The 12,862-nt window shown below is 40.9% G+C and overlaps 2 protein-coding genes across 2 annotated transcripts; both read right to left on the bottom strand.

Annotated features, from left to right (window-relative positions):
- Positions 1-1,588: 1,588 nt before the first annotated feature.
- Positions 1,589-7,636, bottom strand: LOC149302292 (cytochrome P450 2J2-like). Its single transcript, XM_089482402.1, has 5 exons — positions 7,520-7,636; positions 6,371-6,512; positions 5,139-5,326; positions 4,091-4,232; positions 1,589-1,767 (listed from the first exon to the last, which is right to left on the bottom strand). Exons 1-5 carry the CDS (start codon positions 7,634-7,636, stop codon positions 1,589-1,591), a joined length of 768 nt encoding a protein of 255 aa, XP_089338528.1.
- Positions 7,637-8,245: 609 nt separating this feature from the next.
- LOC149302293 (cytochrome P450 2C50-like) lies at positions 8,246-12,352 on the bottom strand. The gene is made up of 4 exons (XM_089482403.1): positions 12,188-12,352; positions 11,162-11,324; positions 9,034-9,183; positions 8,246-8,418 (listed from the first exon to the last, which is right to left on the bottom strand). The coding sequence occupies exons 1-4, from the start codon at positions 12,350-12,352 to the stop codon at positions 8,246-8,248; spliced, it is 651 nt and encodes a 216-aa protein (XP_089338529.1).
- Positions 12,353-12,862: the final 510 nt, after the last annotated feature.

The raw sequence follows: 12,862 nt of genomic DNA on the forward strand, positions 1-12,862 counted from the left end.
TGATGACAATATATAGAAATATTACACCCTGCTTCTGATATATATTAATATTAACCCCTGCTGCGGATATATATTGATATTAGCCCCTGCTGTGGATATATACTTATATTATACCCTGCTGCCGATATACATAAAAATTATACCCTGCTGCCGATATATATTAATATTTGACCCTGCTACCAGTATATATTAATATTAGCCCCTACTGCCAATATATATTATTAGTCCCTGCAGCCAATATATATATAAACTTAGCCCCTGCAGCCAATATATATTAATATTAGCCCCTGCTGCCGATATATATATATAAATACTAGACCCTGCTGCCAATATGAATATAAATACTAGACCCTGCTGCCAATTAATATTAATATTAGCCCCTGCTGCCAATATATGTTAATATCTCCCTCTCCCTCCCAAACTATCCTAACTACCCCCTCTCCCTCCCAATCTATCCTAACTACCCCCTCTCCCTCCCAATCTATCCTAACTACCCCCTCTCCCTCCCAATCTATCCTAACTACCCCCTCTCCCTCCCAATCTATCCTATCTACCCCCTCTCTCCCTCCCAATGTATCCCTATCTACCTCTTCTCGCTTCCTATCTACCTCTTTTCACTCTCTAACCCCCTCCTAACTTTCTACCCTCCCCCCCCCCTTTGAAGTTCACTTACCTTGGGTTTGTAAAAGTCCAGCGGCGGGATCGCGAGGTCTCTGTCTTCCTGGTTCTGCCGCAGTGTGCGCGGCTTCATTGCTGAGCGCCGGATATGACATCATATACCGGCGCTCGGCTTGAAATGCCGGCACTGCGACCAAGGCAGAGGCCTCGCGGTCGCGGAAAAGAGTGAGAGGCGCCGAACGGTCGCTGAGAACTTATTCCTCAGCGACCGCTCGGCGCCTCTCTCTCTCCTCCGGATCTATTAAAAAAAAAAAAAAAAAGACGGCGTTTCAATTGGGGGGGCACACCGGGGGGCACAGCATGATTTAGGGGGGGCCATGGCCCCCTCTGGCCCCCCCCTGCCGACGCCACTGATTATAAGTGATCTCCACTGCAAATGAAAGATAGATCCGAGGTAAAGCGAGTCTTCTAGGGGGCCCACGTGACGCTTCTTAAGTGAAACCTTGCAAAGAAGAGCAGCGCAGCAAACATATAAATGGAAAGAAGAGGTTGCAAAAACAAAATATTACAATTTAATCAATATTTTTCCTAAAATGTGGGTCCAGCATCCGTTACATAAAATAGACAGACCTGATAACAGGTGCTAAATGGATGTGCAGCAGGTTTTTCGGTGTCCTCAGTGTAAATGTTTGGGATCCATATTTTTCTTATCCTGGACTCCATGCTCACAGAGGGACCAATGCACATCTGGCATTACCAGGCCCAGGATCTCCTTTTCTCCGATGCACTGCACTCCTGCTATGTGCACCCTGGCATCTCAGATTGCCTGTACTAATGCATATTCTTAATTCCTACACATACATCTACTTGAATCCAGATATAACAAAAAGCCTGTGTTACACATAAATAGATTGGTATGCATGTATTATAGGGAGAAAAGAAAAAAACACTTTCAGAGATCATTTTTGGTCTAACGTAACACAGCACAGACCCAATATGGGTAAGGCTGCAGAGTGGCAGATTGAACACAGTCCAGTCTGAGGTCTGAGTCTCCTTCAGGAACATGAAAGCTGAACCTCTGCAGTAGGTTGGAGAAAAAGATGAAAAGTTCTGTCCTGGCCAGCTGTTCCCCCAAGCACCCACGATGCCCTTTAAGATAGAAGACATCCTTATGTCCAAACTCATAGAAGCACAAGGGAAATGCATTGTCACAAAGTCAAAACCGCTATTATATATCTACTATCTAGGACAAGAAACTCCCTGCTACATTGTGTTTTCTCATAAGATGATAACAGACACTAGATATAAGTAATTATTTTTGTTGATTGATATAATTTTCCTTAGTTTTGCACAGTAACTAGATAGGATATAAAAAATAGTACATGCAATAACAATGTGGACTTACATAAACAAAGGGTGGGGGGGGGCACTCTGCTCAAACATGCTTCCAATCACACGTTACACCTCACACTTAGGGCTGGTACATTTTGCCAAGCTTTTCCCTGGATGTCTTGGGTAGACACCGAAAAATAGTTACCTGCGCACTATCCCAAACACCTGTGCTTATTTAGACAAATGGAGGTTTTTAGTTTCACTCCAATGGCCATTAAAATGGAAGCTCGCCTGCCACGTCACGGCAAACCTCTTAGGCGAGTCCTACACTATACAATTCACCTCGCTGCTGTGAGCTAAAGGTAAAAATCTCTAATGAGACAAAGAGGGGTATTCTCTAAACCCCTACACATTTATTAGCCCTTAATAGGGAGCACATGGGGTGGGAGGCAGCAATAGCAACCTGGCTGTGAGATACAAAAATTGAGACATAAACACACAAAAGAAAGCCCTGCGTGTAGGGGTTTAGAGAATACCCCTCTTTGTCTCAGAGATTTTTACCTTTAGCTCACAGCAGCGAGGTGAATTGTATAGTGTAGGACTCGCCTAAGAGGTTTGCCGTGACGTGGCAGGCGAGCTTCCATTTTAATGGCCATTGGAGTGAAACTAAAAACCTCCATTTGTCTATATAAGCAGAGGTGTTTGGGATAGTGCGCAGGTAACTATTTTTCGGTGTTTGTTCTATGTATTTTGGGCTGATGAATACTATAGCCATTACTGCCGCCCAAGAATGATGGGAGTTTGAGCGCAGGGCTTTCTTTTGTATGTTTTGGGTAGAGCCATGGGTTCGGTTTAGTAAAGGGAATGGAGAGATATGAAAAAGAGAAAAAAGAGGCAGGGAAGAACAGAGAGAGAAGAGAGGGAGGGGAGAGCAAGAAAAAAATGAGGAGAGAAAAGTCAAATTAAGAAACTAAGATAGCTGAAACAAAAGGAGAGAGAAAGGAAAACCCTTTAACTTTCTGAAAGTTAAGACATTTGGGCCCATCACCAACAGCATCAGAAAAATAGAAAACATGCACACTATGGTACTGTAACTTAATCTTCATCCCACACATTAGAACACACATGCACAGAATATAAACTCTCTCCCCCATGCATGCTGAATGGTGTCCCTCCCTCCATGTGGTTCAAGTGCATTTCAGGGCCTTGCTAAGAGCGGCAATCTGCAGCTTTCGCTTGTCCAAGGAATGCCCAGACCCATCTGCAGAATCTGGACCCACAAGGCCACTGTCCCAGCATTTCTCTAAGACTTAAACGGCTAAATCTGGGACCTGGGACTTTCCTCTTTTGTTCAGGGACTGACCAGGTGAAACATAGACAGGTGATAACCCTACGCACTATACATTATGATTTTTTTTAGTGGGGACAGGCGATTATTTGCTGCTCTTCTGTTTAATATTCATCTTGAACTCCGGTTTACTGACTATAGCTTGTCTTACCTACTCTGCGTGTGTACCCTTTGAGTCTGTCCTCGGTGCCGAAAGTAAAGGAAAGGAAGTCCCACGACTGCTCGGACCCAAAAGGCTCAACCCGAGGGAGAACCAGTTGGAGGGCGAAGAACTCTTTTGAGACCAACAGGCTTCCTCTTGTGGGGACACAGTGTCCTACCCTGCAACAGCGTCTCCTCTAGTACACTGAGCGTGACAGTATACATGTATTTCTACCCAACAATTGCTTACCATTGGATTACCAACGGGCCTGTCTATGCTTCTGTAGGTCTTTATAAAAGGCATGTTGGGCAGGGTTGACTAGTGAAAGAGTCCACGTTAAGATGCTGCTTAGGGCTCAAAATTACGTCCTGGAGTCAGTGTAGACTGTGACAAAAGGCTAAAACTAAACTCTGAAAGCGAGTTGGTTTGCGTTTGTGTTTGACTGTCTGTATGTGACAGATGGAAATGATAATGACAAGTATAGCAGTTTTGTATTTATCACCCTTAATGGATGTGGTAATTATAATTTCTATAACTAATTAATCTGCACGTATTTTCAAGTGTATAATTTCTCTTTATGTTTATTGTTCTCTAAAAATTCATGCAATATTTCAAATGCTAACAACGGTAATAAAAGAAATACAGATCACCTGCAGAGAATGGCAAGAAGGCCTCCTTGGTCACAAATGTCCCGTTTTCATCCAGGAAGTGTTGAGGGTTAAATTCTCGCGGGGTCTTCCATTGCTCGGGGTCATATAGGGCAGAAGACAGATTTGGAAGAATGATAGTTCCCTGTGATAGTGATATTAGCGCATTACATTCAGTGTTCCTGTTTACCGATATTAGATTAATTTGCTTCTCTGGTCATTAAACCACAGTACTGATATAGACCTTTAATCAAATGCATTTAAATCTGATAGAGTATATGGAATATATCATAAAGGAAGACATGGCTCATGGTCATAAAAGTGTGCTTTAGGCTTAGGCACATTCTCTATGGTATAAGTCGACGCATATTTAATAAATGTAATAAATGTAATTGTAGATCATTTTTCAGATTAGTAAATTCAAGGTCCACAGTTTCTTCGTATTGGAGTAGAAATGTTTTACTTCTTACATTCTTTTATCACACTGTGTCTGTAAATTTTTCTGTGATCCTTGGGACAAAATTACTTTTATTGTTTTTTTCATGTGGGGACATTAACATAAACAAAATGAAATCCCTGCTCTATTGACCACTTACTTAAAATCATCTCTCCTTTGTAAATTTGGGTGCTTTTCCATTTACCAACAAAATCATCAAATATTCCCTCGTCTCAGGAAACAAAATGGCTGTCCCTACCTGATTGCCGGCAGAGTATTTAACTAGTTCTAATTTTAAGACGCAGGGAAAGGAAATCACAGAGTGTTGGGATTTCTGTTCCGGAATCCTCACCTATGTGAGCAACAGTGAAAATGTTCCATCCCAGTGACCCAAAATCCACAGAAAGTACAAGAAAATAAACAATGAATCACTATACATCTTCCTGGGGCTAATCCCCTCCAATATTTGCCCCTTACACACCCCTTGTCGCACCTTATGTAATGTATACAAGACTGCACATGTGCCATCACCTCTTTGTAAATGCATGGTCTGAGTAAATATAGTTCAAAATGTCCTGCATGATAAGCCTTTGGTTCATGCTTCAATGACCTCACCTGGGGTACCTTGAACCTGCCTAGCTTTGTTTCCTTCATGCACTTTCTCACAACTCCAACAGAGACAATGTTACCAAATCGTTGAATCTCATGGATCACGGCATTAGTGTATGGCAATCGCTTCCGGTCTTCATATGCAATCACATGGGAGGGTTCCAGGACAGTATCCAGCTCCAACTGCACCTTACCTATACAGAGATGTATTTGTCAGCAATCTGTACAATTTAGGTAAAATATTTCTAAAATCAATAAGCACCTCTCAATTAATAGCTCTATGTATAATAGATAGCTAACTGCTAGCTCCTCTGCTCAGGCTTAGCTTTAGGGGTAGGCTAAGGGGGCTGAAGCCCCAAGTGTTTGTGTGTGTGTCTGTGTGTTAGTGTATGACTGTGTCCGTGTATTGTGTTACAGCATCAGGGGTGAACGTAAGGTTAGCGACGCCTGTGAGAGGGCAAGAGAGAAGGAGAGGGTGTGCGTATCAATGTATGTACGTATAAGTGATGCATACAAGTTAAATGACCAGTGTAATAACACTTGTTGTCTTTGGTTCACTTTAAGATTTCTCAACTTGGCCTCAATTGCTCAGAGAAACAAAAAAACATGACACAAGCTGGACAGCATACAGCTTCAATATGATCTTTGCTTTAATGTTTGTTTTTTTATACATTTCATTTCTACTTTGGGTTTGTTATAGTTTTCTTAGACTGGAGTCAGACATACCTATTTCAGCAAACTAAGCAGTAACTCATCCACTTACTAGTTATACAATCACAGGTTGGAGCATCCCTAAATGGCCAAGACTGACTACTTTATGAATACATTATTACTAGAAACATCCATTACAATGAACTGAATATCCATTATTTAGACATTATATACCTATGGCGATATCATGAGACACGTGGACATGGCATGCATGGTCATTAAGGAAGGCTTCACTGAGTAAATGTTGGCTTTAATTCGTGTAACTGTAGACATCACAATGGCAGTGTTAATCAAAGCAGCCCACGGAGCAATTGCCCCGTCCTACTATGATACCACCATCCCTACGCACCTGGAACTATTCAACGTTTTGCTGTTTTTGAGATGCTTACTGTTCTATCTACGTCTATGTCTTGTGTCAATGTACGCCTCATTTTTCCACAGATTATGAAATGGTTTTAAAGATACAAATGTGATGAGCCGCATAAAGAAGATTTCTACTCAATTCTCCTCCCGTTCCCACACCTCACCCTGAATTTCTGGAAACACCATCATGTAGAGAATTGCCCAACGCAAAGTTGTTGTCACTGTTTCAGTGCCAGTCATAAACAAGTCGGCCACAAGATGGACCAGGTTTTCTTCATTGTATGTGGAGTTTGGGTCACCTTGAGTCTGGGGGCACAGTGTCAAAAAGAGACCAAAAGGTGTTACTATAGTGTAATTTCATCCAAACCTATCCCCTAACTAAAGTGCCCATCTTCCAGCAAGTTAATGCTCTGATGACTTTCCAATGTTTGCGAATGAATGGAAACGACAACTTCTGTGAGCTTCGAATAGCACATCATAAAAAGATTGAGAAGAAGGGCGCATGTGGCTTGATAGCTAGGCAATAAGGGGGGAAAAATAATTGAAAATAGAATAAGGTTATCTTTATTCACCTCAGTGAGTCAATGGGCAACTTTGAAAGAGGAAATGCAAAAAAAATAGTTGTAGTACTTTGTCCAAAATAAGTTTTATAAAAAAAAAAATACTACTACTAATTAATTGCTTCAATGTTTCATTTTCACAAGATGTCCATTTAGACATGCAAAGGTCAAACCATTTCTTGCCTCACCTAAGAAAAGGCTGACATAGACAACCTGGACAAAAATCTAATGATTCCTATTTAGGATGAATATAATGATATATAAATTTAATGAACAAGGTATATCTATCTGTACATATCTATGGAGAGAGTGGCACCTATTGGATTATTCCCTAGGGGTCAAGTTATTCATCATATAGTAAGATGATTGTGATACATATATATTGCCGCTGATTTATTTGTGCTTTTACTAATTTTCACATAACTACCTTTATATGCTGCATTTTGCTGGAGAGATGTCTTTATTGGTCTTGTTGCTTCAAGCAAACAAGCTTTGTAAACAAAATAACTTCCCTAATGTTTGGATATTATTGAATTATTCTTATTGTTTTTTTTATTTCATATGATATAAATACTTGTTATTAATAAATTTGCTATGCATATATGTTTATATCACCGCCAAAATATATGTGTATCTGAATGCTATTAATTATTATTACATATTCCATCCACATCAAACCTTAAAACTGACATAGTATAATTAAGAACATTAATAATCACTACAATTCATTTACAGGTACAAACTTGACTCTACCTTGGAGATCTGGGTCAAATAGTAATCTATGACATCCCTCTCTTGGCCTGGTCCTCTAGACCCATTTCTCAGCATTTCATGATGTCCTTGGACCTCATTCTGGATGAACGAACACATAGCGTGGAAATAATGGAACGCCCTTTGGTGGGGTCCTGGAAGGTGACGCATTACTTTGGGGGCCAGGTCATAGATCTAGGGACAGAAGAACAAGACTTGAAATCTTGAAATTAGAAGAGATTTTTGCAGATAAGATCAAACCGTCCCAACTGGCCTGCCAGTCCTATATCAACCTAAACATCTGAGCATCTTACGCCAGGGTTTGTTATTGCGAGAAAATAAAAATAACTCAGCACTCAATATCTTAGTGTCTTTTATTTCCCTACAAGTGGTAAACTTTCGATCCTAAATAGGGATCTCCTTCAGTCTTGAAAAAGATCTCTATGTAAGCTTGAAACACAGGTAAATTAACTTGTTTAATGCCGTATTGGATTCATGAAATATGTTCACACATTTTTCCTGTGTTTACCCTTCATAAGGTTAATTAATAGCATCTCAATTGATTTCTGTGGTTTTTACTCAATTGAAATAACCTCATGGAAGTCATTTAATAAAATAAATAGCTAGCTACAAGTGTAACAACCTAAATTAAGAATTCTGTAACTTGGATATTTTATGGACCATGGTATCAGGTAGAAGATGGTGGAGATAATGCCTGTTCTTTAACATTTACTTTCTCACCCTGGCCCAAAAGGTGCCTGGAGCAGCCACCACAAGTTCTGTTGCTTTGTGCAGCTCCTGGAAAGCTTTGTTCTCCCGAGGAAATCTCTTCCCAAAGACCAACGCCGATATAACATTGGAGACAGAGTGCATGATCCAAGGTGAGGGATCCATGGGGGCTCCTAAAGATAGAGCAAGTGATGCACAGCAAGATAAAACATAAATTGAACTCAAGCCTTTCCTTTGTTTAAAATAACCCAGGGAATAAGAGTGGGTCAATTTGCAAATGAAAGCAATAGCAATGTCTGACCCTCTATGTGCTGCAATTAAGGACATGTCGGTCCTTGTGACAAGATGGCACTGATGATATGCGCTGCTTATGACTTCTGTAATTAATTGTAACTAGGATGACTTTTTATGTACAGAATTAGTACATTGCATTTATTTGCTCCTTAAATATATCCACACATAAGTAACCTCTGACTGCAGACATATGGTGACTTGCTTCACCATACTAAATAGCTCATCAGAAGAACCAATGTGCAGCCTGGAGCCTGGTGTTTCACCTACTCAGATTAATAAGGTACTAGCAATATCATTTCTAGTAAGGCTGAATACCTGAACCCTTTCCAGAAATAATCATTTAATCTTGAAAAATGTTGTCTTCTTCATATTTTTGGCTGGGGACACGTAATCGTCAGTGTTATTATTACCATAGACTATACTAGAGAGGGTGAGTGATGTTTTGTGGAAGCATTACACTTTTATACAGCACAGAATGAGTACGTGTTCCATACCTTCCTGTGTAGCAAACAGTGTCAGCAAACTCTGCGCCTCTTCCTGTATCCCCATCTCCATGTTCCCCTTCCCCAGGCCCAGGCTCCGAAAGACCACTTGCCCAAAACGTCTTTGCTGTTTCCATGTATGCCCAGATGTCAGAACAATTCCTTGCGGGAACAAACAAAGACAAGCGACACCTTTCTAATGTGTTGTTATTGTTTAGAGATATGTTTAATGTTTAGTTATCTTGCAGATTATGCTCTGTGTGAAATCTAATTATTTTCCTGGTCCATGAGGTAGGACCCCTAGGGCAGAGATTCACGTGGTAGAAGAAGGGGTGGGCTAGGCCAGAGGGAAGTTGTCCCTGGGCTGGTATAACTTGGACACGGAGACAGGAACGTGGCAGGGTTACGGGACCTAGATGTAAAAGTGCAGCTGCTCTCACAGTGTACAGTACCTGCTATTAAATAAAAGGCTCCAAACAAGGTAAAGGGGTGAGGGAGTAAAATAGTGAGGATGCAAGGGACTGAGAGAGTAAGAGAGTGAGGGAGTAAGAGCGTGAGGAGGTAAGGTAGTGATTATGTATATCACAGTGAGTGTGTGTGTGTTAGAGAGAATATGTTAGCATACACCTGCCCAACCACCCTGATGTTTATAGAGGGAGCTATGGGCTGCAGATGGGGTTGTAGCCTATGTCTCCAAGTGATGTTTGCGCTCTTCTCTTCTTCCCATCCTCTGACCCTTGCACATGACCTCACATGAGAATGTCAGGACGCACAGGGCAAAGGATGGATGATGTCAGAGAATGTCCCTGAGTATATCCATGTCTGAGTGTCTCAGTGTCACTGAGTGTCTGCGGCACTCTGAGAGCATGCATGACAGCAACTAGCAAGAACCCCTGTTCAGCTTCTCTCTGCGCTGCCAGTTCATGGGTCCTGTTGATATAGTGATTGATGAAAATGATGCAAGGGCTGAGATTGAGAACCTGGCCCTGGCAACATTGGTTGCTCTGTGCGTACAGTCTCTGGAATTGTACAGTCCCCAAATGAGAGATGCAGTCAGCAGCTGGAGGCAAGGACGGATCCTGAGCCTGAAGACACACCCAGACATATACATCCAGACACTCGCACACACACAGAGACACACACTCACAGACACTCAAACTAACACAACCACACGCTAACATACCCAGACACATACTTACACACACGGTAACATAACCAAGCATCCATAGCACTAAAATACCCATGCACACACAGCAAAATACCCAAAGACACATGTTGACACACATACTAACATACACAGACACACACATTTTCACTAACATACCCAAAGAAGCATGTACCCAGACACAAACATTAATATACCGAAAGAAACATGTTTACTTACTAAAACACCCACATACACCAACATAACCAGACACAACCATATCAAAGACACAAGTTCACACAATGACTTATCCCCACACAAACATACTAACATATCCAGACACACATTAAAATACCCAGACATACACTACCAAACACACACACTGACACACCCAGATATGCACTTACATACACACCTGAGCACACACACTAACATACCCAGACCGGCACATATGCATACGTAGACAAACATGCAACCTGTGAACCCTTTGCCCGTTTTTGATGCAGCTTGCCTGCGGTGTCACACAATGCGATGCTGCGTTACCCCACTCAAGCCTGCCTCCTCCTGGAAATTAAGGAGATAACAAGGTAATTCCATCTATCCATCTACCTTAGGGGGGAGCAAACTACAAAATCTTGTAGAAACCCATCCCAGAAGAGTGGAAGCTGCAAGGAAGGTGATGGTCTGGTGTGGACATATAGTGTATATCTCTGGATTCCAAAAAAAACTTTCAAGTTGACATTTTAAAGGCAGAAGAGCCTCTGCTATTGCTACAATACATATTTATACATATACAGTATATGTATATGTTCATTTACCATCTTCTGCACCACACTGCAAAACTTATTTCACCATGAAAATGTAGATAAGATGTTTTCACTTTGGTAGTAGGCAATATTATGCACCCTGATGCAGTGTGATTTATTTAGCAAAAATATGTACAGGGTATTAATATACAAACATTTTTTATGTTACCATGTTTTAAATTAACAGTACCTTTTTCACCCATTAAATCCATAAAAAGTGGAAACACAGGACGCCCGATGTAGTCCTCATTATGGGAACTGAGAACGTCTTTGACTGCTCTGTATCCATTTAACACAATGACTGGGATATGTCCCAACCAAACAGTGTACACATCCCCGTATACCCGAGACAGCTACAAACAAGAAAACAGATATAAGAAACCACAACCAGTATTCATTTCTGCTGTAACTAGCTAATAAATAACACAGTTCTCAGAGTCTCAAACGAATATCTAGTCTATTTCAGTTTATTGGAATCCGCCATTTCAATTTAGGATGCCTTTGACATGAGATGCCTTCCTGAGATGTTTATATTTCATTTAAGTGTAAGTTGCACAGGTTTTCGGTGCAAAGGGGACAGGTGGCTTTGCAGGGTGGTTCACACAATCAGAGATTGTTCCTTTGAAATTCAGTCAATGATTCCTTGTGTTTATGCTCTCAGTTCTTTATTTCATCGTTATTTATTACTCGCCCATACATCCTCTCTCTTGCTGGTCCGTTTTTTTAAACAACACTGTGTTCATTTAGAAACACTGAATTTGACTGCAGACAAGAACCATTCGACCTATCTACTTTCCCCCCATAATATAAAGAGTCAAACCTTAATCAGTCCTCGTTCTTGTCTTCGATTCAGTATAGCCATATGCCTTTTCTGTGCATGTTTAAATTCCCTCGAAATAGTTGCCTCTAGCACTTCTCATTGTGATGCAACCGTAGGAGTTCACACGGAGCATGATGCATCTTAATACTTCATGCCGGATTTCTCACCATCCTGAGCAGCCATTACAATTGAGAACAATGAGCACTATCAGTGCTACCAATTATTGAAAGGGTAGCGACATTACTAATCCTTTATTTTAATTAGTTTTATGATACCACAATATAAACTGCATTGCCTTCCAGTAAACACAGTCATGGTCTTCTAAAGGTTCATGCTTGGATATACATTCTGCACCACAGAGCATTTCTGGGGGTTGGTGGCATTAAAAAGTCTCACCTGAATAAATGTGTCATGGTGAAGCTGAAATCTGAGTGTCCATAAGTTTCCCAAAACTGGGATAGTTGGTGGTCCTGGAGGATAGGCATCATCCGCTCCATGATTTCTCCAATAGCCCCAAGCCATGAGACACAGGAGTACAATTATCAGCAACTCATTGACCATCCTGCAAGATGAGTCTTTGACAAGCAAAAGCAACGAGCTATATCTTCTGGGCTCTACTGATTTTCATTAGTCATGTAAATAGATTTGGATGTCTCTCAACATCATCATAAATCTTTCTGTTCTCTCAGGGTACTGCTGCAATTTGCTCGATCTCGATCTCTCTGGCGGATAACCATATTTTGTGAATTTGTGGATTAAACACAATTAAAACGGATTTGAAAATTGGGTCAAGCACATCAACCACTGGAAATTAGTCAGAAAGTAAAATCAGCTAAAACATGGATCAACATAATACACAAAATCATCTACAAGAAGTGCGTGAGCTCTGTCTTTTGGAACTATGGAGTATACTAAAAAACATAATTCAAGCCTGACACTCAGAAATTCTATTTCACCCAACATTAGCAGTCTTTTTAGTTGGTTAAGCATTCAATGGTTCCACGATGCCCACATGGGAGCAGGACACAGAACACAACTACTGACAAATTTAAGATCTTCAGGATATTGTTG

The sequence above is a fragment of the Sceloporus occidentalis genome, unplaced genomic scaffold (assembly GCF_023333645.1).
Source record: "Sceloporus occidentalis isolate IW3139 unplaced genomic scaffold, rSceOcc1.0.p SCAF_19, whole genome shotgun sequence".
Lineage (NCBI taxonomy): Eukaryota > Metazoa > Chordata > Lepidosauria > Squamata > Phrynosomatidae > Sceloporus > Sceloporus occidentalis.

Bases quoted from the DNA above. Each gene is read 5' to 3' on its own strand.
- LOC149302293 (XM_089482403.1), bottom strand. From the start codon at position 12,352: ATGGTCAATGAGTTGCTGATAATTGTACTCCTGTGTCTCATGGCTTGG. The intron at 11,325-12,187 runs GTGAGACTTTTT...TCTTGTTTGTAG, and splicing joins ACCATGACACATTTATTCAG to CTGTCTCGGGTATACGGGGA. The intron at 8,419-9,033 runs GTATGGAACACG...CTCTATCTTTAG, and splicing joins ACTGTTTGCTACACAGGAAG to GAGCCCCCATGGATCCCTCA.
- LOC149302292 (XM_089482402.1), bottom strand. From the start codon at position 7,636: ATGTGTTCGTTCATCCAGAATGAGGTCCAAGGACATCATGAAATGCTG. The intron at 6,513-7,519 runs GTAGAGTCAAGT...CTGTGCCCCCAG, and splicing joins ATTTGACCCAGATCTCCAAG to ACTCAAGGTGACCCAAACTC. The intron at 1,768-4,090 runs GTGATCTGTATT...TCTATCTTAAAG, and splicing joins CTTCTTGCCATTCTCTGCAG to GGCATCGTGGGTGCTTGGGG.